Here is a 25,174-nt window from a genome sequence, read left to right as displayed (position 1 = left end):
AATGGGAAATTTTGGCAAGGACGACAGGGTTACTACACCCCTACTCTTTACGAGAAACGCCCTGGGATTTTTAATGACCATAGAGAGTCAGGACCTCGGTTTTACTCATCAGAAGGACCGTGCCTGTTAACAGTATAGTGTTCCCGTCACTATACTGGGGCATTAGGACTCACATAGACCGCAGGGTGAGCACCCCCTGCTGGCCCCACTAACAATACTTCCAGCAACAACCTTAGTTTTTCCCAGGAGGTCTCTTATCCAGGTACTGACCAGGCTCACACCTGCTTAGCTTCAATGGGCTGCCAGTTGTGAGTTGCAGGGTATTATGGCTGCTGGCAACTTTTCTTCTCTTTATTAAAAGTAGAAATGAAATGGCTTTCCAAATGTGTGTTATTCTTGATGTGAAACATGTACTGTACACAGGTTTTTGCCTGATCTTTAAACACTGAATGGAATACATTTACAACTTGATAATAAGACTTATACCTATGGTTGGCTTACTGTTACTGATGGTTGTTTTTCAACTACTGTGTTAATTAGTAACTTAAAATCTCTTTTTCTGAAGAAAAAAATTGTAGAGGTGCTATTCAAGCAACTTCACTTGTTCACTTGGGGATTAAATTAAGTAAAGAGCCCTGATGGTACATAAAAACAGTGGGTGAAATAATCAAGAATCTTGATCAGACGATGAAGATCTTAGGACAAAGAAAGTAGAGGTGAAAGAACCATTGGGCAACTATAACTATAACTATAATTTTAAATATATTTTGAACTTCTACAGCAAACAGCAAAACTTTAGTTTCAGGCTATGAGGAAATGAGAAAGAGTTTATTTTTAAAGGTACAAAATAAGATTATATTTCAATTTTACAACAGCAAAAAATAGTATAATAAGATATACCGTTTCTCAGTGATAATAATAAGAAACCTTTTGACTTTGACATATGTATGAAAGGAACATATCTCATATGTAAAATTACTATTAAACTAGGGTCCTTATCAATGAAGAAATTACAACCTTTTCTGGGCTGAGCAACAGCTGTTTAAGTCCTGTATTAAAAAGTATTAATTCAGAAGTGACACAAGGATTAGAAGAACCTGAGATTAAAAAACGTCTGTTCTTTAGAGTTTCTGTTAAATGGTATTTTTACTTAAGGATACAACATATGTTATTCGATTATTAACAGGACTCTTCTGATACTTGAAACATGGGTTAATATGGTTACTGGTGTAATACCCATTTAACCTGAAAATTGCTATTGTAGCCACCATTCATAAAAAGGTAAACTAAATAATATAGCCAAACTTAATAATATAGAGCAATAAGCTTTACTTTTATTACATTAAGCTTATCAAAATGATAACTAGAAATATAATACAAAATATGCTGTATGGCAACAAGATTATAGGAGTTACTCAACATGTATTTAGAAAAGGCAAATCTTAATTACGTAACTATACGTCTGAACAAGCAACAGCAGTGTTCCACATAGATCATATGGTACAGTATATTCAGAATTTTAATAAATCTCCTAATAAACAATTATTTCTTAAATTTCAATGGTGTTCAATGTACTGCATATTTTTTGGATTAAGAATTTGTTAAGGGATTGGAAACAGAGTACAGATACAGGCTGAATGCTCAGATTTGGTTGAGGTAGTTAATTGAGTATAAAAGGGTTCTATTGCATATTAGACATTGGTACTTCTTAATGTACATCCATGATCTACTGTAGGTTCTGGTATAGTTAATAAAGTAGTGAGGTCAACATGTGACACCACAATACACTGTACTACATATCAAAGAGACTAAAAATGTAGTTTTTGCTTAGTTGCTATCAATAGGATTGGGATTAGTTGTCCAGGGTACTTTCAGCTCTTTTCAAGAAAGCAAACAACAATGAAGGATGTGCCTTTTTTTTCCAGTCAGCACCACTGTCATAAAATGTGTGGCTCCACAGGTGGGCAGGACAAAGGAGCCTGTCTGTTCATTCTTTTTCTGATGCTCCCTGTGTTGGCAGAGGGGTTGCCACTATGAACTGAGGCGTAAAGAGAGAATTGAAGATTTTGGAATGGATATTAAATAATAAAATCAAACTGGTAATGTCCTATTGCTTTCCATCACTAAAGCTATACTGTTACAGGTATTACCCAGATGTGTTATGTTTTATATTGGGCATTGTGCTTACTCAATCACTATTTGCTGAAAAAAATGAATGTTCGTTTCCTCGGTATGTGCAATGTATTACATTTTGCAATCAAATTACTATTAATACTAAAGACAAAATACAATCTTTTCAAATCAAATATCGTGTCATAATACTGTACTTGTGTCTAAGATAATAATGTAAAATATCAAGAATGTACTTTAGATAGTAGTAGTACTAGTAGTACTAGAAATTACTACTACACCACAACTATTAGTAGCAATATAAAATAATAGCAATAATAAAGGTTAAAGACTTTTTAGGTCGATTCAAATACGATATAACATTTACTTTAACAGTATCTATACTATAGGTTTCTTTTACACTAAAAAGCCACACTATAATATCTTATTTCAGAAAAAAATGCAATACACTGTGAAATACATAGCTTTATTAATTTGATAGTTCATAGAAAGTGCTGCAGGGAAACTCAACAAAGAAGCAAGCTTAAACATCAGTAGTGACAACTGCCCATCACAGCTTGACTGTCTGTAATAAACTAATTTTTTCTCCACTGCAACAGTTTGCAAAAAACATGACCTGTCATACAACCACATTTTAAAATGAATAATAAAGAAAATACATACAATAAATAAAATGCTTTCAAACATTTCTTTCCATATACAAATATATTTAAGCTTATTTTACAAGCATTTTCTTTTACTTAGAGTTTGAAATTTACATGAAAGACTTTACAATGTATATAAAGCTTTTATTTATATATTTAAACCATCATATAAAACACAAATGTAAAAAATGTGTTCAAACAATGAGCATTTACTCCCAAACATGTTTTATATACTGTATATGCAGTATAAAGTTTAGTTTAATGTTAACATTTCCGTTTTGTTTCTTTCATTTTATTCTCAACACCCCAAAGTTGTAAAATTGTGTATTAAATTCTTAAAGCACATTAATTTCATTGTGTAAAACTCAAGTCACAACACGTTACACAACAACTTTCATTATTTTGAAACATGCAATAGTATCATTTCTTCAGAACTGTATTAGAAACAGACAGGGATGCAAAAATTCTGAAAGGACAAATATAAAACAAAATTGTTTCTTAAGTATGTAGGAGATATGTGTTAAGTATATAGAAATATTTCATCATATATACTATATAATCATATACATATATAAGTATATATGTCCAATATAGACATATATAAGCATATAGTCATTAGTATTTATATAGAAGATTCCAAGCAGTGAAATGCTTTTTGTTCTAACAAAAAACATGAAAAATGACAATATAACCTGATATCAGTATGCTCTCTAAATTAGAATAACAGTGAAAAAAATGGATTTCCCTTAAGTCATAAATCTATGTCTTTTAAGACTTAATTTAGGACTTAAGCTGTATGAGTAGTGTATATTAAAATGTTAAAATGTTTGTAAAGTAATGTACTGTAAGTATATTTAAGAATATATACAAAACCAATATACATATCTATGTATATTGATATGTACACCTGAAGAAGGCTCCACGGCTGAAACGTTGTGTTTTCTCTCTTCTTTTTTTCAGCATGGAATAAACCTATTACTTGTTCCTTTGCAGCCTACGCATGCTGACGCAGCTACCCACCTGAACTACATATCTATAAATTGTATTAAACTCTTTAAAAAAGTTTTATAAGTATTTGGTTTAAGGAATTCATTGTACTGTATGTGCTTGTTGAATGGGAATGAGATATGGGCGGGGACACAGATACAAATATTTGAAGTCGGAGTTAAGCCAGTTATTGAAGGAACATATTATCAGGGAGGGCCTAGTTATTTTTCCATCTGCAGATTAATAGGAACAAAACAAAAAATAAAAGGATAGAAGTAAGTTCTACAATAATCAAAAGGTTCAATTGTAGTCATACTTATTAAGATCTGAACATAACAGACAAAATAAAATCCCACTAAATATTGACAGTATAATTATCAGAGCAGCAGTTGAATGCATATATGAAGCCTACAAATAATTTTGAAAAACGCAATTCAAATAGCTATTTCAAAGGTTAAAAATACTTCTTAATATTGAACTATAGCTATACATCTATATATATATATTTGCCTCTGTGTGTATATATACTTACATGTAACAGAGCGCACATACAGTGAATATCATGGCACAAATATTGCTTTCTCCCTCTTTTCAATGTAGTGACATTGAAGTATTGCATGTTACCATATTATGATACAGACACCAAACACTTTTAACAGCTGCATAGGGATGTATAAATGATATGATAAAAATGCATTTCTAATACACGGACTGGCTTTAGATTTTCTGAATTTTGTAAAGAAAGAATAGAGAAGATGGTTTGGGGTGGATAATGAAATGTCAGAATCACTAAGAGCATAGACATTTATAATATCCTACCAGCTCCAGATGTGTCTTTCTCTCTTATACTTTCTCTCAATCCCAATTTAATGTGTACCAATATTTCCATATAAAATAAACTTCCATACTCACAGTTCAGCAACAATAGTAGAACAGTTTCTAAAGCTTTCATTTCCATAGAAAAGCTGTAGACTGCTTCTATTTAGTCTCACATTTCAGTATTCATCTTTTTTTCATAACATAATAAATGAAAGAAAGAAGGATGTTGACATATAAGTGTTAGAAATAACTATAAATGACTTGATCAAAAGCTGTTTTCAATTGTCTATATGCCACCTGCATCATCTCTACTCTTGCTGTGCACGGATGTTTTGAATTTCTAACTCTTCTCAACGTAGATATGACCACGAGGTGACAAACTGTGGTCAACACATGATACAGAGTTACATCTATAACTTTTAACTGATACACCATATCTCTGTAAAACACACAAATGATCTTCATCCTTGAGTTTCATAGCATCCCAAAATTTCTATGATGATGATGGTTGTAATTATTTTATTTATCAGATCACTAAATACACCATATACAATTTCTTGAATTAGGAATGTATCTTTTCACATACCCCAGCTTGCTCTCCATGAGACACACAAGCAGAGAGAGATAGAAGTCTGTGGTAGGATTCCTCTGCCAGCCGTGGGATTTGAGCTAGCAACCTTCCAGCCATAGGTGCAGATCCTTAGCCACAGTGCCACCACTCTGCTCATCAGTTATTAAGCACTCTTCTAAATTTACTTAACATTACAATACTCAGGCACATGACCTTTCTAAATACTAGGCAAACATCTTACCCCCACTGATATCTGTTCAAAATCCTTCAAGGGACAGCTTGATGGGATTCCAAAATTAATTAAATACTACAAAAAGTGTCAGGAAGCCCATATGGCCTCCTTTCATCTACTACTTTTCTAATGGTGACACATGGTTAAAAGTGTAGTGAGTACTAACACTTGAAATATGAAACCCATATAAAGGGCACACAAACACTAAGAAAATGAAGGATTTTAAACACAGATTTAGAAGTCGAAAAAGGAAGGATTATATCATGTCAACTTGTAAGGCATGCAATTCAGAAACAAGTACAGCATCAGAGTGCTTGTATGTGACCTTACAGAATCCTTTTACCATGCTTAATTAATGGTGTAATATCATTAGTTTCTTAAAGACATTACAAAAATCACAAAAAGAATCCAACTTAAATATTTTCTACTTTAGAAGAAACAGTTTTGATTACATTTTGTCTTTGGAATCCAATATTATTAGCAGCCATAAATGTATATTAAAAGGAAAATATATATATACACATGATTTAAGTGTGAAATATTGGAAAAACAAAACAGAGTTTAATGTTAAGTGACATTAAAACAATGACTCCAAATATACAAAAATGCATATGCCCATGATTTTCATTTAATTGATTTTGATATGCCTGAGGAAAAAAGACAGTATTAATATAATAAATGAGCAGGCAGTTATAGTGATTGAATGGGTGCTTAAAGCATATTTCTCTCGTTGTTCAGCTCGGCTCTTGTGTCCATAATCTACAGTACAGAAGAACAAAGCATAATGTAGCAAATCTTTCAAAAACACCATAGTAGCACTTTGAATAATCAGTGGAGAATAACAAAACCCAAACTCTAGTTTGCCTTGATAGTGAACAAAAAATATACTGATAGCAACCATATGAGTTATGAGATATGAGATAGCAAACATATGGTTTCTAATGCTGGGGCTTATCAAGTTCACAAGAAGAAAAAGGAGTGTTCTTTAGATTTGACTTTAGGATAATTAAGAATATTCTCTGTTTCCTATAAAGAATGAGTATGTTTCAAGTTTCTAAAAGTGAAAATCATTTATTTATTATTTTTTATTTAGTTTATTTTTTGTAGTTTCTCTTCCAGTGCAAATGAAAAAAAGTCCAAGGGGAAGATTCTTTTAGTTGTTCACTGCACTGTTATCTGCAGGCACAGGAGTCCACAGTCATGTTTGGATAGACTTTGAGGACAACATTCTTGTCTTCATCAAAAAATAATATACTGAGGGGAGACATCCTTTCAGGTACACAGCAGGGCTCTGGAATGCCAGGGACAACTCCCACTGCCCTGACAATGCTCTGGATGGTGGCATGGTTGGAAGGCTTTAAAGACTGCAAGACAGACAAGCAGATCAACAAAGAGCACAACCCCTAAATTATTGCACGGTAACACTTTGGCTTTGTATGTTTCACTGACAGCAATTCAAGGTGGCAAAGTCTTGTTTGGCAAAAAAATATGCTTTTGTTTTCCCAAGAAATTAAATCTAGTTTCCTTTTTCTATAACCCACCATTTTCAACTCACTTACTGCCAATCAGCACAACCCACCTCTGTACCAAGCCCAAGACTAGTACCACCATAAAAGGGATGAAGACCATGGATGCCTTCCTCCAAAATGTTCGCTGTTGGATCAGCAATACACAGGGGTTTCTGTGAGGTGGCAAACCAAGGATACTGCTGACTCAAGCCTATCCAACTTGAGGTCCCGCTCCAGGCTAAACATGAACTCAGTGTAAAACATCTTCACTGTTTAAGCTACAAAAGACTCTCCTGTAGTTTTTTATCTTCATCAAAAGGTACTTTGTCTGCTATGACTTGCTGATAATGTAAAATCTGTCATCACAGAATGACTCTGTTATTTGAATAGCCCTTTCCTCACTTTATAGTGTGAATTTCAAAATGCTTTACTACTTCCCCTAAAGTAATAAAATAATGAGCCTCAGAACCTTCTGAACCTGCTATCAAGTGAACACGTCTACACAAATTTGGATAATAAAAATGAGAACTAAGTGCATATTTTGTTCATGGAAATACATTATTTAAAAAAGCAAAAAAAAAGGAGTGGATTCTTTCTGAACATTGTTTCCTATTTTCTTGTGAGTGAAAACGTATGACATTTTATGAGCTTAGTTAATAATTTTACAGAACAAGCAAAAAAGTAAATTGCTAATTTTAACATTAATTTTGAATATCTAAGTGAGGGACAATGTTAAGTGGGTGAAAAAAAACAGGTGATATCCTTTGCTCCAGCTGCTTCAGATACTCTACTTCTCATACTCCACTGATCTGTGTAGTATTTATAATAATAAACAGTACAGTAAAAATACTTTTATAAAAAAAATCTACAAACTAAACACCTCGCTTAATATTTACAATGAATTTAATCCACACTGTTTAAAGACACTTCAATTTATCACCCAGTCTGAATTTGACTAGGTTTCCAAAGATAACAGATCTTCCAGAGATACTTATGTCATGACTAATGTTTTATCTCATGCAAACTTTAACAAAGCTCATTACATACAGTAGCTGACTCAAACTGTTTGTCACTCTTAAAAATCAAGTGTTGCTGGAAAGTGGAAAAATAACACAAAATAAATCTTCTGAAGTGTTTTGAATCTTCTTTTCTGACTCCTAAGTCTGCTGCTACTTGTACTACATTTTACTATAAACAATACTTGTAATTTTCTACACATGTTCCAGGTTACAACTTCATTATGAAGCCAGCTGTTCAAAGAATATGTAGATTAGCAATATAAAAATCTATTTTCATTAATGTTGGAAAGAAAAAGAAACTACAGAAACAACATGTGAATCACCAAGTGGCCAACATACATTGTAGCTACTGTGCAGTATACAGTATGCCTATGCTAGGATTGGTGAACGTATTGTTATTCAGATTGCATACACATATACAGTAGCTGTTTTATCTGCCAAAGCTCCCCTAAAGTTATCTTATTAAACATGTCCCTGAGATCATAATCAAGTCTTCCGGTACTTATTAATTTGGAGGAAGCAAATTACAAAGCTAAATCTCCACACTTTTTTGAAGAGAGACTAACTTTTACTTTGTGACTTTAGATGACTTTAGTAAAATTCAACACAAATAAATAAGTCAAGGGGTTCAGGGTATACTTCTACAGAAAACATTGGGAATTATGAGAATTTGAGAGAGCCAAGGGGCCTTATGTGCTGTAACTGTATTAATAATAGAGCGTATTTATTGTTGATAAAGGTGAAGTGTTCACAGAGATATAAAAAGCCGTCTGCCACAAGATGGCACTATTAATTCATCTTTCAAAATGAAAACATAAAAAGTGCACCAAAATATATTTAGCTCATTGTGATTAGGTCTCTGATAGTAATTTATAATTACCATTGATGTTAGTAGAGCTAGTAAACGTGGTGTATTTGGTGTAACCCTAATTTTGGTGATCTGTGAAAATCTTTATTTTGGTGATTAGTAATCTGTGAAAAATTTATTTGAATATATTTATGTGAATACTACCAGCTGGAAGTTATAGAATTGAAGTTGCTTCTGGAAGCTGGAAGTTGCTTCTTCTTGAAGGAACAAATATACAAGGGTACATCTGTTCCTTTAATCTCTTTGAAAACACCACTTAACTTAAATGAACATTTTTTTTTGCTTCATTTTGCTAAAGTTAACTAAAGAGAATATATTGTTTCCTATCAAATATGCTAAAACTTTCTTGCTTCAATATCCCCAGCCTAAGACTGCAATCATATTCTTATGTTGGGTGTTCATTGGAATTGTTCAGTCCAACAACATAGATTTACTACTGTCAAATAACCTTGTTTCAGTAGTGTCAACATAGTGTCCCAAACCATGCTTTGCCCATTGTCAGGCTTAGCCAGCTGTAATCTGGGAATGCATTCTCTAGAACATTTAAACTAAATTTAAAACAGAAATATTTGTAGCTTTTGAATGTCAAACTCAAGATTCCTCCTGAGTGCATTCTTAATTCTTTATTCGGGGGAAGACCTATTTAATGGGTATTTTTTTATCTTGTGTTATGCAAATTAAATAAGGAAATGTCGTCATATGGTAATATATTTAACATTTTTCAGTAAGCATCTACACTATGTTCAGTTCTGGGCCTTTTGTAACTCAGTGTGAAAACAGCTCAATGAATGAATCAAAGCTAAGGTTATTTTCAAGAATGGAAGCTTTACCAGATGAACAGTATATTAATGCAGAAGCTCTAAGACTGAGATAGGTATTTATTATAATTTGATGCAGGGAAGCAAAGTTTACTGCTCCATTGCTACAATTTGCAATCCAAATAAAAAAATCCATACTTTTCATTCTTTCATTTTACCAGGTAAGTTCTTTCATACAGCAGGGTATTTCCTGGAGCAATTTATAAAAGGGTACAACAGCAGCATCCCACCCAGGGTTTGCATCCATGACCTCTTGAGGTTCAAAGGTCTAAGCATTACTCCACATTGCTGCCAATGTAAGCATCAATAATGTTTCTAAATATCAGGTTTCTAGACACTGGATATTAAGTAGGGCAATTCTTTTCAGAAACAACAAGAGGCACAAATAAAGTCCTATCTGAGTTATCGGGCAAAGACAAATACTCACCTTTGGCATAGGAAACTGGCAAGACCCTGAGCAATAGAAGGCGTCAAAAGATTTTGGTGAAATAATCCATTCGCTCCAGCCAATATCTGCAAAATCAACCTTCAGATATCTGCGGGCACAGTTCCGTGGCTCATTCCACTGCTTCTTTCGGGCTTTTTTTAATGTCTGTTCGTCAAACTGAAGCATCTGCACTTTGTGTCGGTTGTTCTTTCTTTGCTTCTTTTTGTTCCTCTGCCGCTTAGGCGGCTGAGTCTCCAGATGCTTGGACAGATTTGTCTCCTCCCAGACTTGGGCCTCATTGTACTGATACTCAGCACCAGGCAGCTCATTGTTCTGTAGGGGGAGCAGGATGTTTGCAGAACGCTTTGCCCTGCGTTCAGATGTATTGTTCCCAGCACGCATTCCCATTTTCTGAAGATCCAGAGCCACCACTCCCTTGTGCCTCTGCAGTGTCAAAACCACACTTTCAGGTTCAGAGATTGCAGAGTCATTAGCATACACTAGTATGTAGGGAGAACGGCCATAAAGTAACTTTTTCCAGCCGTTGTGGTCTTGTGAGGCAATGTGAATCCCTATAAGGAACTCATCATTATGTTTTGCTTCACTGAGGACATGTGTAATATCCTTCCATTGCCAAGATATGAAATCCCTATAGACAGTTGAAACATTGATAAGAAAGTGGCCCAGAGTCCTGGTATTGTTATCCACAGAAGCAAAGCTCCAGATGCCAAGATGGATGTGGGCCTGCTTACTGGAGCCTGGATGGGGAACACAGTTCTTATGTCTGATACAGCCATGGGTGTTGTTCAGTATATCCCCGATGTAATAGTGCAGTGTGGCAGAAAGAATGTCTTCTGACTTGGTAAGAGTAGTCAGATTAAATATTTGGAGTTTCTTATTGCTAATTGTGCCTAAAATTTAAAAAAAAAGATTGAAACATTTTCAACAATAGTCCTGAGCAATAGTCCTGAGCTATCTTAGAGGATCAAAACTGTTTAGATGCGTCACTGCTGTGTGGCAGTGACAAATGTCTGTCTTCTGATAATAATTTGACATTTTAAGTAGGATAGGATATCAGAAGGTGACATTTATGAAGCTTAATAATAATTGAAGCATCTTAGCCTCAAGCTTGAAAGTAAAGCTGCTTTACTTGTTATTATTAACCATCATAAAAATATTGTAAAATCTCAACAAAAGTTTAATCTCTGCAGTATTAGTGGAGCAGTTAAACTACCTTTAACTAACTCCTTAGTACAAAATATTCAAAATCCTGGTAAGTAACGAAGTAACTTCAAAATTAAGAGCAGGAAGCACTAATCATATACAGTATAGGTGTTTGGAGTTACTAGTCCATTACTTTACAGGGACTCCCCTCCACCACCACCAATGTGCAGAATCCACCTGGATGATGCGACAGCAGCCATAGTGTGCCAGAACACTCACCCCACATCAGCTATCAGTGGGGAGGAGAGCAGAGTAATGATGCCAATTCATAGATGGGGATTATTAGAAGACCATAATTGGTAAGGGCCAATGGGGTTACACCCCTACTCTTTTCGAGAAACGCCCTGGGATGACCATAGAGAGTCAGGACCTCGGTTTTATATCTTATCCGAAGGACAGCGCCTGTTTACAGTATAGTGTCCCCGTCACTATACTGGGGCATTAGGACCCACATGGATCGCAGGGTGAGCACCCTCTGTTGGCCCCACTAACACCTCTTCCAGCAGCAATCTTAGTTTTTCCCAGGAGGTCTCCCATCCAGGTACTGACGAGGCTCACACCCACTTAGCTTCAGTGGGTTGCCAGATGTGAGCTGCAGGGTGATATGGCTGCTGGCTCACTTAAACCATTTACCATTCAGTTGTCCTGGAGATTTAGTTTTTGTTTTTAGTCTCCAGTTAGTTAATCTGATTTAGCAAACCGTAATCCTCTCTCTCTTTTCGGCATGGGAGGCAGACAATTACAGTATATGAATTTCTTTGTATCACCAGTAGGAGAGGGTATTTTCTTACATATGCTGGATATCAACTCCTCAAGCGAGGGGTTAGCTCTTTTACTCCGCTCTGTAACAAAAGTCCCAAGAGCAATAGCAGGAAATTCAAAAATTAAGTGCGAAAGTATTTATAATCCAGATCACTTCTATTTTGATGTGTGAAACCTAGTTCATATTTGGTCTTATTCGGCGTCTAATAAAACAATTTACCAAACAAATATATTTTCATAAGATAGCCGAAGCCATGACATTAATATTCATATTTTTTTAATCTAAGTATGTTTGTAAAAAGATTCTGAGCTTTCATTGTTCTTTTAAAATGTTAATTTTCATTTTAATCTCTAACTAAATGTATTAATACGCTACACGTAAGATTTATCATTTCGAATGCGAATATTGAATTCTATGTTTTACAACTTTAGTGAAAAAGTTCTACTAGTATGTTGGCTAACATATTGGTGTATATATATATATTAGTGCTCGTCCCAAAAGAAACGTTCCCTGTTGTGAGCTTCAGCTATGTTTCTCCGCTTGGCATTTCCAATAACAGGTGTATTCCTACTTTTATTGCCAAAGGCTGCAATAGCAAATTTGAAGCTTGGAATTAGTTAAAAGTTATGATATGTTCAAAAATAATGCTACATACATAAATACCTAACTACACAATCATATGCTTTGTAGTACGCTTTTGTCATTTGCAAATGAAATTTACACATCATGCGATTAAAACATACAGTACATACCCCAATGTGCTTTAAAGCTGCGCACTGTATTTCCGTCCTTTAAATTAAATCTTGCTCTGTTGTATTTATCATAGAGCATCCGCATGTGATCTGAGGCAGTATCCCGTAAAAGCAGGTCATCGTCGCTTTGAATAGATTGATGTTTACTCCCGGTCCTTTTAAAACGCACTGATTCTTCGTTTCTCTTCAGTCCAGATAAATGGTCTTTTAGCCTAAAGCAAGATCCGCTGTATAATATAAAACTCCATCCGAAAAGGAAGAACAATCCATGTCGACCGCAAGTCATTGTGGATTTCTAAAAGCTTATATATATATATTCAGCTGTAAATAATAGTTTCGCACAGAAGTTTTTCCAATGTAGTTAAATCGCTATGATCGAATGTCATAACCTAAAAGATCACTTTTAAGAATACTCCTGTTGCCGACCTCCTGGAGCCTTCTGTCGCTAGTGAGTTACAGTCTATACCAAAGTCCCCAGTTATCTTTTTTTCTGCCTCTCCACCTTACTGAGAGCTGTTGTAATTCAGAGGGGTAGCTTTCTTGGTTTTGTATCTGAGATCAGGGCAGATCTCGGAATCGACAGCCAATCGCACCACTTCTCAACTTTCATTCAAGGTAAAGCACGTTCTGTATGGGAATGGACTAGAGCACGTGAAACTATCTGTGTATTTCAACTTTTGCTCAACTACTCAAGCAAAAAAAAGTACTACAGTGTGTTGGACGCTATACTACTACTTTAGCACATATTGGGAATTGTATTTACTAGTACAAAGTAATTTGAATAAAACCTTAATAACACTTATAGTGGAAGTCATTTCTGTAAAAGACTGTTTTGTCATTACATTTAACCAATGAGGATATGGAACATAGATTTGTTTCATTGTGAGAAAAAAATCAGACTACATTTTCTTAGTTAATTATGTAAAAACATTATGTATGTTTAGTTAATGTTTAAGGATTTAGAAAAGTGTATTAATGGGCATACCTCCGATCATCTTGGTTGAAATGTTACAGTAAAAATATATTTAGAATCTCGAAATGTCGAGTAATTATTAACAACCTTCTAAATGATTGGTTTTATCATTGTCATCTATACGGTTTGAAAGTTGCAAAACAATTCCTCGATTTCATATTACGTTTTTGCAGCCACGGTGGAGAATGTTTCTAAAGTAAATCAAGAGTTTCCATACTGCATATAACCACAGTAGTGATTCATAAGTACTCAACATTTAAACAGCAAACAGCTATATGATCTATGGGATGACTCTTCTTAGATTGTTAATTACTGTATGTTCAACGTGAAATGTATTGCAGCAAAGCTGTGTTAAGGATGTGGTGTTGAATAAAGTGGATTATTATCGGCATTAAAGGCTCTCTCCTCTATTTTTCGAGTTCAATAGAGTTAAGCACACACATCCTGTACATCACAGTCTGATCCGGATGCAGCACAACCCTTACACACTAAATAAATCTATATAGAGTTTAAATACCCCCTTTCACCGGTTCTTTTTCAATTGCATTCAATTCAATTGAATTTCAAATTGAATATTTGATGTCAATAATGTTATGTTTTAGATATTTGTATTGTTTGGGGAGATCTGCACGGTTTTAGGGAGTTGTCCCAACAGATGTTACGCGGGATTGCGTGCAACATTCTCTTCAAGTCTTCCCAAAGGTTCGTCAAAACCCACAGTCTTCAAAGTGAATTACATTTTATTATATGCTATTGTAACAGCCAATGATTGCCTGAATGAATGAATGAATGCCGTTGATTCTGCATGACTATTTTTGAAATCTCTACGCTAAGGGTAAAACCAGTGTTGCTTTGTGTTCTTTTTAGTAGATATTTTTATCTTTTCCCCCCAAAATATATAAAACCACACAAATGAATAACAAAATTCGTTTGAAACAGTGTTGTTTATTAATAAATTGAATTCAATCAATTTATTTTACTAAAATTATTATTTCAATGTATTTTCAGAGTGCATTTAAAACCGATTCCTTTTAGTGAGCAGCAGTGAAAAATTCACGTAAAATAATGGAATTAAGACAGTGTCAAGTTCTTATAGTTGTCTCTTTGTTGTTCTTTATTTGCATAACATTTATTTTTGCAGGGAAAGGGGGATTTTAATCCAGAATGTATTTCCATTAAATGATTTTAGCCTTATAAAACACAATTACAAATTTCAAAAACTTCAAAGAGCATTTAATACTTTAAATGTTCATGAAGAAGCTAATATTTTAGTGCATCGCTATCTACAAGCATATCAGAAACTGTAAGAAAAAACATTCAAAAGAAGGAAATTCTGTTACCGTTTCTCCTGCTAAGAATGATAATGCACCAGTGGCCATTTTCTGCAAAATAATAAATTAACGGATTAAAAGTGTCTTTATTGTTTTGTATCTTTTAAAGATACCTTGATTAATAATTGTAGTCAGTAGTACTCCTATTGAATTATAAGTATATTGGAAATAAACAACAGAAAATGTACTGCACTACCTGACAAAGATACATTAATTGGAAGTTTTGAGGCTTCTACCAACTGTAGGTCTGTGCTTATTTTTTTATAAACAACTCAACTATCGGTTTGAAATAAATGAGTTTCCTGGAGAAGCATGATGCCATTGAGGTGGCAAGAGGGGCACTACACCTGTGTACTATTGGATATGTATTTGCACATGGTATAGTAGCTTCTTTTACAGCAAAAGGTGTCTGGAGTGAACGTGCATGTGGACAGTTAAGGGGATAGGAAGTATGTGCAGCCAGGAAATAAAGATTGCAGATGATGGGTCATTCTCTAATAAAAGGAAAGCTTTTTTAACTTGTTAACAGACAGGGCATTAGGTAGAAAGGGAAGAAAAAGTGGAATCTAATTCAAGGATTTGGTATTCTTCTTGGTGTTAATGTTCTGATGGCTGTTTTTGATTCGGGTAAAAACCCTGTCAATGATGTGCAAAGAATATGTCCTGTCAACGAAAAAGATAACATTGTGGGGACTTGATTTTGGAAGTCAATGTCATTTCTGCATTTCTCGTAAAGTCTTGTTAGTGTTAGAGAAATCTGTGAGGAAAAAAATAGTCGCATTAAACATTGACTAATACTTGTATATGGTCTTATGTGAAATTTCAGTGGTCCCTTGCAAAGACGATACCTTTTCATTGGTAACCAATGATACCTTTTCATTGGTTTAATGAAGTCTTACTTTGCAAGATGAACCTTTCCTTTTAACAAGAACAAAAATTGAAAATGTTACAAATCTGTACAGTACATGTAATTTCATATAATGCAAGGAAAGACTGATGTGATCACCCTGCCATAAAGTAAAAAATAAAGTTTTTTAAAAGGCAGGTGAAGTAAGCCTGCTAACTTATTTTTATTAATAATGGAAGAAACATATTGCTCCTTTTCATATTATTATTCTTTCACATGGCATCAGTTTGTTTCTTTACTTTCCCAGATAGACAGATAGTTAAAATTAAGAATGTACTGCATGTCCCCATCATACACAATACATTTGGTGTTCATTATTAGCATTTATTAAAATAAAAGCTAGATTGGGGTAGCACAATGTGGGCAGTTAGCTTTTCTGCCTCACAGATTTTGGGCTCAGAGATTCTGGATTGATTCGACTGTAATACATTCTGTGTGGATTTTGAATGTTCTCCCCATGAGTAAGCTTCCACAGAGTATTTTGATTTCATCCCACCTTGTACAGATATGCTGCTTATGCTAATTGATGTCTCTAAATTGTCACTGTGTTGTGTATATGTGTCTTGGAATGGACTGGAATCCCATCCTGGGTGTCAACCTATGCATACTGTATGTGATAGGCTGTAACCCTCAACAGAAATAAGAGTAAATAAGATAAATAAGAGTAATTCTGATAATAGATTGTAAATCCTGTTGAAGAAACATTTTGTTGATTTCCCCTTTCAAAGAAACATCTGCTTCTTGCTAGGTGAGTGAATGGCCAGTACATGTGTAGCTTCAACTCTGGTAGTAAAAACTGGGCACTTTCTTTAGAGGTATTGCACCACATAAATAACTTTTGGCCATGATAAAACAATCAAGTTTGAATATGGGTGAAACCAAACTTGCTACCCACCTCTTGAAGCCTGTATTGTAATGTAATCAAAATGCCATGGCCAGATAACAAGAGGCTTTGCCTTGACTGTAACATATCATCTAAAGTAAATAAAGATAAAAAGGATAAGATGTTGTGCAATCCAAATGTTTCAAGGAATCAACTGTGTGGAATCATATGTATTACTGCATATTCTTAAGTAAGACAGAATGTATCTTATTTTCTCCCTAATACAGTATTTATTCTGAATCCATGTGTTTTACTGTATGTACAGCATAAACAGTGCCATCCATGGGTATTGGGATATTGAAATCAAAATGTTTATTTTGCTGTATTCTCAAGCAGTTTGAATTTCAGATGAAAAAAAATAATATAAGGCAAAAGTACAGAATTTCACCCTTTTCTGGGTATTTATGCTCATATATGTATAGTTTAACATTTTAGAATAATACCTATTTTTTAATCCATTCTCCATTTTAGGTGACCATAAGTATTGGGACAAATTAACTTAAATTAAAACTTAGTTTTTGGTTGCAAATCCTTCATATGCAATAACTGCATCAAGCGTGTGACTCATTAACATCACCTTTGTTCATTTGTGATGCTTTACCAAGCCTTTGCTGCAGCCATTTTGAGTTGCTGTTTGTTTTGGGGGTTTCTGACTTCAGTCTCCTTTTCAGCATGTGAAATATTGGCTCGATGGTATTTAAATCAGGAGGTTGATTTGGTCAGTCTAAGCACTTCCACTTTTTCCCCCTGATGAACTCCTTGGTTGCATTGACAGTTTGTTTCATATTATTGTCTTACTGCATAATGAAGCGCCAGCCAATGAGTCTGGATGTTTTTCTTGTACATACTGTAGGCAGACAAGAAGAGTACAGAAACATCTTAAGCTATAATCATTTATTATATCATCAATAAAGATAAAGAGCCAGTTCCAGAGGCGGTCATGCAAGCCTCTGACACTAAGCCAAGACACTACCTCCACCATATTTCACAAATGGATTGTCTGCATTTCGTTCCTTTCTCCATATTTACACCTTGCTAACACTTTGGTAGAGGTTTATTTTGGTAGAGGTTATGGTACCATACATTATGGTAGAGGTTCTCATCTCTCCATAACACTTTGTTGCAGAACTCTACTGCCTTATTACTGTACTTTTTAAATTGTAATTTGGCCATTCTATTTTATTCTATTGTATTCTGAAAGCAGTAGTTTGTGGTACCTTCACCCATGCACTGTAAAAGTTGTTTTAGAGTTTCTTTACACCTGTGATATTTTTTTTTGTTATCAACAGCAGTTATTTTCATCTGCCAACCTTGCCATTGCAGAATGCTAAGTACACTAGTGGTTTCTGTTTTTCAAAATATTACAGATTGTTTATTTTGCTATACACGGTTTCTGTGCTATAGTTCTCATTTATTTTTTGTTTCTTTCTGCTTCCAAATTCTTGCTTTTCTTTTATAGACAGTTTTCTAGTCTTCATGTTGGCTTAGGCCTACTGATTAGTGTCTACCAAAGGCAGACACTAAAGGAATCACCTCACCACAAAGAAACACCTGGTGGTCAATTATCCCAATTCTTAAGGTCAACTGAAATGGGAGATTCAACACAAAAATGTCTTTTAGTGTAAAATGGTATAATATATAAACACAGAAATATTCAGAAATAAAAGGTTACGTTCTGTACTTTTGTCTCATATTTATTTTTCATCTCAAATCCAAGTTGTTTGAGTATACAGCAAAAATAGCAATTTTGACTTCACTGTCCCAATACGTATGTTCTTAAATGTAGGAACATATAATTCCAAGCTGTTTTTTGTAAACTTAAGTTTCTAATGTTCAACACTTGATTGAGTGGCAGATATGTAAAATAATAAAAAAAAATAGTCTTTGAAATATGCAAGACCATCTCACTTCTTTGCAAAACTGGAAAAAGTATTGCAATTCAGAAGAATCTCCTGCAGCCTGTGTGATGTATCAAAAGCTGTATTTACCCCCTTAATTTGTATATATAAATAGAACACACATTTCAAAGTGAAAACGTTGCATAAATCAGGTGACTATTTCCTAAGTAATTTCTTTTAAGAATCCAAATAAAAGTAGGCAGCATTCTGAAGGGAATACGAACAATTAGCAGCTTGCATAGAGCCTGATTTTAGTCAGATCTTGCATTTAGGCAATGAAAAGAGTTATATCAGAGTTATTATAATACTAAACTGAGCATCAGACATAAAAACCTCAATACAGTCACACACATCTCTTGTGAGTTGCATGAAAGGAAAAATATTTTTTTTAATGCACATAATCTTCATTTATGACAAATAATATTTTGAACATTTTTATTACTTTTCAGAAAATAACAATTCAACAGACATTAAGTCAGTCATTTAAAAACCTGTATGTTTTATAATATTTCAGCTCCTAAAAATGTGTATGTTTTGTTAAAAATAGACACTGTGTACGAAAAGAAGGCTTCAGTGAACTTACATGCATAATAAGAGGAATTAAAACATAACACATGTTGTTGTTTCAAATTTTCATTTGTTGTGTTTTAAATTGCTTCAGTACATATTAAATGGAAGGCTTCTCGAGCTTATCACCACATTTTTAATTTGATTGGTTCATAATGTGTTAATGGATGGTATTGGAAAATCTAATCACAGGAACCTTAAGTTTTCCTCCTAGTAATGTGATCATAAATGACAACTTGAATGTAGAGGTCTGATTGGATTGGTGTTCTTGCAGAATTATCACCAGGTGATGCCTTGAAAGTGAAAAAAGGAAACAAAAAAGGTTTCAGTTTATTTCCAGTCTTCAGAGATGCTTTTGTTTACACAAAGACTATAATCCTCATTTAGAAGTGATAATTTCCCTTTTGTTACTATTAGGAGTTTCATGGATTTGCATTCTTTTTATTAGTCTCCACACCTGGTGAGGAGTGGCTGCAAGCAACATGAGGATTCACTTTCTCACCTGTAAAAGCTTATTACGGATGTTTGTCTAAAATACTGGAGTACTGGTGTAAAACAAAAAAAACAGCATTTACATTTTAAAAATTACAGATCTGAATCTTACCGACACCTGTCTTTAAATGAGAGTGTCGAGTCTTCTTGTTTTTTTTTTTCTGGCCTTTAAATGTTCTAAGGTTATTATTGCTTTATTGGATCCTACTGTATGTGCAAGGACAGTAATTTTCAATGATGAGTTTAAAAGTTTCTTGCTTTTTTCTTTTTTTTTTGTAAAGAAATGTAATGCATTACTACTCAATAACAGTAAGCAGCACTTACCTAACTATTTAGCCATATATCATAATTAGCCTAGTTGCTCTGTTTCTGTTACTGTTACCATATATCGGTTTGCTTACAGAGAGCACATATAATTAAACACTGTTACTCTAGCTAACCTAAGTATTATTGCTCACTATTAAAAGCCACAAATACATTTCTTTGAATCACAGTCTTTTAGTATATTCTCTATAGTTTAATACTGACTGACTGAAAACTTACATTTTTCTCATGTAGTCTTGTTCTCTTACAAAGGCTAAATTAAATCTTTTGACACATTATGCTATAATGTATGTTAATGAAAAGTCCTTGCCTCATTCTTTGTTAATGTGCTGTATTGCATTCTCAATAAAATACAGAATTTAAAGAATTTTACAATAATGAAAATATCTCTAAAATATTTTTGTAAGTGATTTTAGGTAGCATCAATATTTTATGGAAGTTATTTAATTACATAATGTTACTTAAAACATTATTGAAGTACTGTTTGCTGGTACAGTGGCATAGTGGTTAACATCACTGTCTTGCAGCTGTGGGGCACTGAGTTCAAGAACTGCTATCTTTGTGGTGTGTGTATGTTCTGCCCATGTTCTCGTGACTTTCCTCAGAATTCTCCAGTTTCCTCCTATAGGTTAATTGGGCTTCTAGGAAACTTGGCTATGAGTGTAAGTATGTGCATGTTTGCTTCTGTGTCTGCCCTGTGATGGACAGACAACCCATTCAGGGTGTATCCTGCCTTGTGCCCATTGCTTGCTGGAATAGGGTCTAGCTCCCCCATGACCATGTATTGGATACCTTGGTTAGAAAATAGATGGATGAATTAGTGATGTATCTGTAACGGTTCTTTGGGTTTCTACCCTTGCCTCTCCTGCCCTGCCTATTGAGATTTGATCAATAAAAGTAGAGTTTATACTTAACTTGATTCCCTTTCATTCTAATGGAAAATATCATATTGATGTCTTCATCATATATTGTAAATTTTACAAGTTCACTGTTTTAACAGTCAATAAGAAAATATAAAAATAAATAATAGAAATTCTAAAATGAAAATGTAGAAGTACTGTTAGTTATAGACAGTCTAAATAAAATCTATAGCATAATATACTGTTTTAACTGGTTCACCAGAAAGTGTTTTTTTTAAAACTATGTTGATTATTTCTTTATCATTTATTGTGCTTGGAATCAATAAATAATCGTGGCAGTGTAGGTCTCAAACATCTTTCATAGCATATGTCAGTCTTGCACAAACATGCTTCTGAGTTACTGTACCTTTGGATCCACATTCAGTATTTTTCTGTCTCTTTTGTTCTTAAAAAGCAACCCATTTGAATTCTCTGCCATCACCTGGTAGTTTGGACTGGGATTTGATGTAGAAACATGGGTTTCCCAGTTGTAGAAACTGTCAAAGAATACAAAAGATGTGTTTCAAAATGCACTTGGTAAACCATGTAGAAAGCAGCAGCTGTAATAATAATAATAATAACAACAACAATAATAATAATAATAATAATAATAATAATAATAATTATTATTATTATTATTATTATTATTATTATTATTATTATTATTATTATTATTATATAAAGCATGGCAACATAAAATGCAAGATTTATGTTATTATTAAATATATAAAATATGGTATGTTTTTAAGTGAAATGTTTAGGTTATACACTAAGCTAGTAACTTCTACTCCTTCAATACTTGGTATAGAGCTAGACTCCATGGTGTAGTTTACTATTTACAGTACTTGGAACACATCCTTACTGTAAAAGGAACTTCTATCTAATATTCCTTATATTTAAATGTTCTCTCTATGTATGTACAGTAGTGCACATTGTATGGTTCTTTGTGTTTGCAACATCCTATTCAACAATCCTTTTAAATATGATAAAATATACAACAGTCTTGGAAAATCTCAGCCTATTTTGACTATATTTGCTAAGTAGAGGCACTTCAAATGCTAAAAAAGAAAAAAATGGTGAGGCTGTTTCCAATTTGATAACAAATAATTTTGAATCTCACAAAAAAGCCAGGAAAAAGGTTAAAGCTCCGGTTATAAGAAATTTAATTTGTTTAAAGATCTAGGTTCCAAAGTAAATTGAAAATTAATTTATGGCATCTGATTCAATCCTCCTTTCCTTTTCCACTTACCTATATTGACATAAGTTGGAAAACAACAGTGTGTAATAGCACAAGTATGTAGGAGGGCCAAAGTTAAAGGAAAATAACAGTGAGAAGGTTTTAATTACTGTATAATAATGAAATACACTATGAATACAATATCCAAGGTTAGGATTACATTTCCTTAATGTTAATCTAGATATATTTTAAATTAATAACAACGATGATAATAAAATAATAGTATGAATAGTTATGCTTTATAGCTATAAAACATGATTTTAAGCAACAAGTAAAGGTTTATTCCATGCTGAAAAATACATACTGTTAAAATACACCAAATATCATACAGAATTTGATAGATATACTGAATGCTGTGTTCATGTTTTCTGCATAACAAGTGGGTTAAATATTTTATTGCAAATATAAATACTGTATAAATAATTAAAATAAATTAAGATAAGGTGGAATTAATCCCCTACATTTAAATTAACATTCTACTATTTCTACAATTGCAGTTTAAAAAACAAAAAACAAAAAGGGAGTTGCTGAAATGCTGTTACAAATGAAAGTGCAACCATTGTTTTTCCTTCAGTGAAATGTTTCCACTTGTCAAGGTTACACCCTCATACAGTATGTAGTTTGAGTTGCTCTCACACACGCAATCTGCCTTATCTTTTTAAAGGTTTGGAGGCTGTTGAAGAACATGTGAAAAACACTACAGTTTCTTAAGATAACATTCTTCTTCATAACCGTTTTTTGACTGAACAAACTTTATAGGACTAATTCAAGAAAAGGCTCTTCTCCATGCCAACGTCTCAATGAATATCTGCCAAAAAGAAAAATTGGACTAAATTTTCAATATCCTTTTCCTACACCAAAATAACTGGGTTTTGTTTTAGGGAGTAGAATTTTTCAACACCTTGCCTCCAAGGCTTCAGGGCAACAGCTCTTTGATACTACTGTCTTCACCAGGACCATTGGTATACAAATCTTTAAACATCTACATATTTTTTAACACTGATTCACTAATTTTAGTATTATACAGACAGATTTATGATTACCATATTTTTAAATAAACAGGTGTGATTAGCCTACTGGAATGTTTTAATATAGAAAAAAATGTTTAAACCTGCTTTCCTCAGTATATATCTTTGTAACTGAACAATTATAGAATGATGTCCTTTCATTCCATCTATATTTTTTTTCTTTTTTTTACATAAATGTAATATTCTAGTATTACATTTAAGAGATTCCATTATTTTTAAGATCATATTTGGTTACAATTTTTATATTTTAATATTTTTACATTAGAAAACAATATATATATACAATATATAAAAATATGTACAAATCTACTGGATTAGATTTTAATCCAGCTAATCTACGTCTCTAGCCCATGTAAAACTTTCTATCTGAGGGTTTATTTTACACTTGTGAAGAAGGACACACACAGAAGAAGTTAGATGTGTATGGTGGATTTAGTAGCAATGTATCAGCCACTGGATGGGTTGATTAAGTAAAACCTGTCGGCATGAAGAACTGAGACGTCTGAGATGCTGATAATAGAGATCAAGTGACTCTCTCTCAGATCCTGAAATATACACAGGCAATTGTCATCAATGATATCACAAATGATGCTTAAAGACCAGGGAAGGTAAAGAGCTTAAGAGTTAGCAGGAGTATATTATTCCAAAAATGTGGAAGATTCTGAAATTTATGATTCTTTGACCTTCCAAATTACCAGTAGGTTAGCATTGACTGGACCCATTCAATGGGAAACAGTACTGCCCTTGGGCTCACAAAGTAAAAGATAATTGTCATGCCCAGATTGGCAGCGGCTTGCAGACCACAGCTGACCCTAGAGACGACAACATTCCCACGAGTGATCACATTTCTTCCAGGCTTCAGATTCAAACACAGTCACTGCAGCCAGAGAACGCTCCTACTCTGTCCTGTCCATAGTTTCCTGTGCTTTGCTGTCCTTCCGGTGTCTCTCTGGCACTATATATTTCCAGGTCTCTTATTCACCTTGGCTCAGCATTGATGTTCGGATGTCCCGGGACCCGCCTAGCACCTTGTCGTCCCACGTCCGCTGCCTGAGGGCATTGGTTTCTATTAGACTCCTGAACTGCTGAACCCAGGCTAATCCCCCGTTACGCCGCTATGCATATGGGTCTTTTTCTGCTCTCCTGACATTCCATGGTTCGTCCCTTCCAACTGTTTTTCCACAGTTTTTTTAAATGGGCTTTTTTTTCTCTCAGCTCTCCTATTCTAATCGTGGGATGCTTTTTTCCGACTCCTGTGCCTTTGAGCAGGCTACGGCCTGGCTTTCCTCGGGTTGTCATTCCGGCATCCGTGATTGAATGTTGAGCTGGCCCTCAGGTTGTCCACTTTGATATCAGCAATAGGGTGTGAACCTTTTTTCCTCTCCCATTCTAATTGCTGGATATCACCTTCCTGACATCCATGCCTGTGAGTGGGCTGCGGCTTGGCTTTCCTCGGGTTGTCTTCTGCCGATATCAGCGTTAGTTTAGTGAGCCTTTTTTGCCGTTCCTCCATTCTTATTGCTGGATATCACTCCGGTCATCCGTGCCTGTGAGCGGGCTGTGGCCTGGCTTTCCTCGGGTTGTCCGATATCAGTGATAGAATCTGAACGTGCCTATTGCCTAGTCTGTGGTATTTTTCCCAGGTTTTTGTGTTTTTATTTTTGTTTTTTGCTTGGTGTTTTGTTTTTTTCACTTCCTGGTTTCCCCTTCTCTCTGGTCCCCCTGACCCCTGTGTTGTGGAACTCTTGGTTCCTATTTGTTTATTGTGGTTTGTTACCCTGGTCTCCCAGGTTTATTTCTATCGCTGTTTGTGCTTGTGTACTTGTCTTTTTTTTGTTTTAAGTTTCCGGAGCTCTCCTTGACCCCCCCTTCC

At 34.3% G+C, this 25,174-nt stretch overlaps 2 protein-coding genes across 2 annotated transcripts in view; both read right to left on the bottom strand.

Annotated features, from left to right (window-relative positions):
• Window positions 1-2,577: 2,577 nt before the first annotated feature.
• On the bottom strand, window positions 2,578-13,301 carry bmp3 (bone morphogenetic protein 3). Its single transcript, XM_088629481.1, has 3 exons — window positions 12,763-13,301; window positions 10,024-10,934; window positions 2,578-6,747 (listed from the first exon to the last, which is right to left on the bottom strand). Exons 1-3 carry the CDS (start codon window positions 13,046-13,048, stop codon window positions 6,556-6,558), a joined length of 1,389 nt encoding a protein of 462 aa, XP_088485607.1. The 5' UTR covers window positions 13,049-13,301; the 3' UTR covers window positions 2,578-6,555.
• A 5,871-nt stretch (window positions 13,302-19,172) lies between these two features.
• cfap299 (cilia and flagella associated protein 299) overlaps window positions 19,173-25,174 on the bottom strand; it is a 258,827-nt gene continuing 252,825 nt past the window's right edge. The window contains exons 5-6 of the mRNA XM_088629493.1: window positions 21,404-21,533; window positions 19,173-19,614 (exon numbers count right to left, since the gene is read on the bottom strand). Coding sequence (XP_088485619.1) covers window positions 19,519-19,614; window positions 21,404-21,533 — 226 coding nt within the window. The 3' untranslated portion in view covers window positions 19,173-19,518. The remainder of the gene's footprint in view (window positions 19,615-21,403; window positions 21,534-25,174) is intronic.

Source organism: Lepisosteus platostomus, chromosome 4 (genome assembly GCF_059453375.1).
Source record: "Lepisosteus platostomus isolate fLepPlt1 chromosome 4, fLepPlt1.hap1, whole genome shotgun sequence".
In the NCBI taxonomy this organism is placed as follows: Eukaryota; Metazoa; Chordata; class Actinopteri; order Semionotiformes; family Lepisosteidae; genus Lepisosteus; species Lepisosteus platostomus.
This window is presented reverse-complemented; position numbering and strand designations above follow the sequence as displayed.

What these genes read in the sequence shown, in the direction of transcription:
- bmp3 (XM_088629481.1), bottom strand. Translation starts at nt 13,048, where the DNA reads ATGACTTGCGGTCGACATGGATTGTTCTTCCTTTTCGGATGGAGTTTT. An exon ending in CAGCTTTAAAGCACATTGGG is followed by an intron (nt 10,935 to 12,762) that starts GTATGTACTGTA and finishes TTTAAATTTTAG; the next exon opens with GCACAATTAGCAATAAGAAA. An exon ending in GCCAGTTTCCTATGCCAAAG is followed by an intron (nt 6,748 to 10,023) that starts GTGAGTATTTGT and finishes TCTGTCTTGCAG; the next exon opens with TCTTTAAAGCCTTCCAACCA.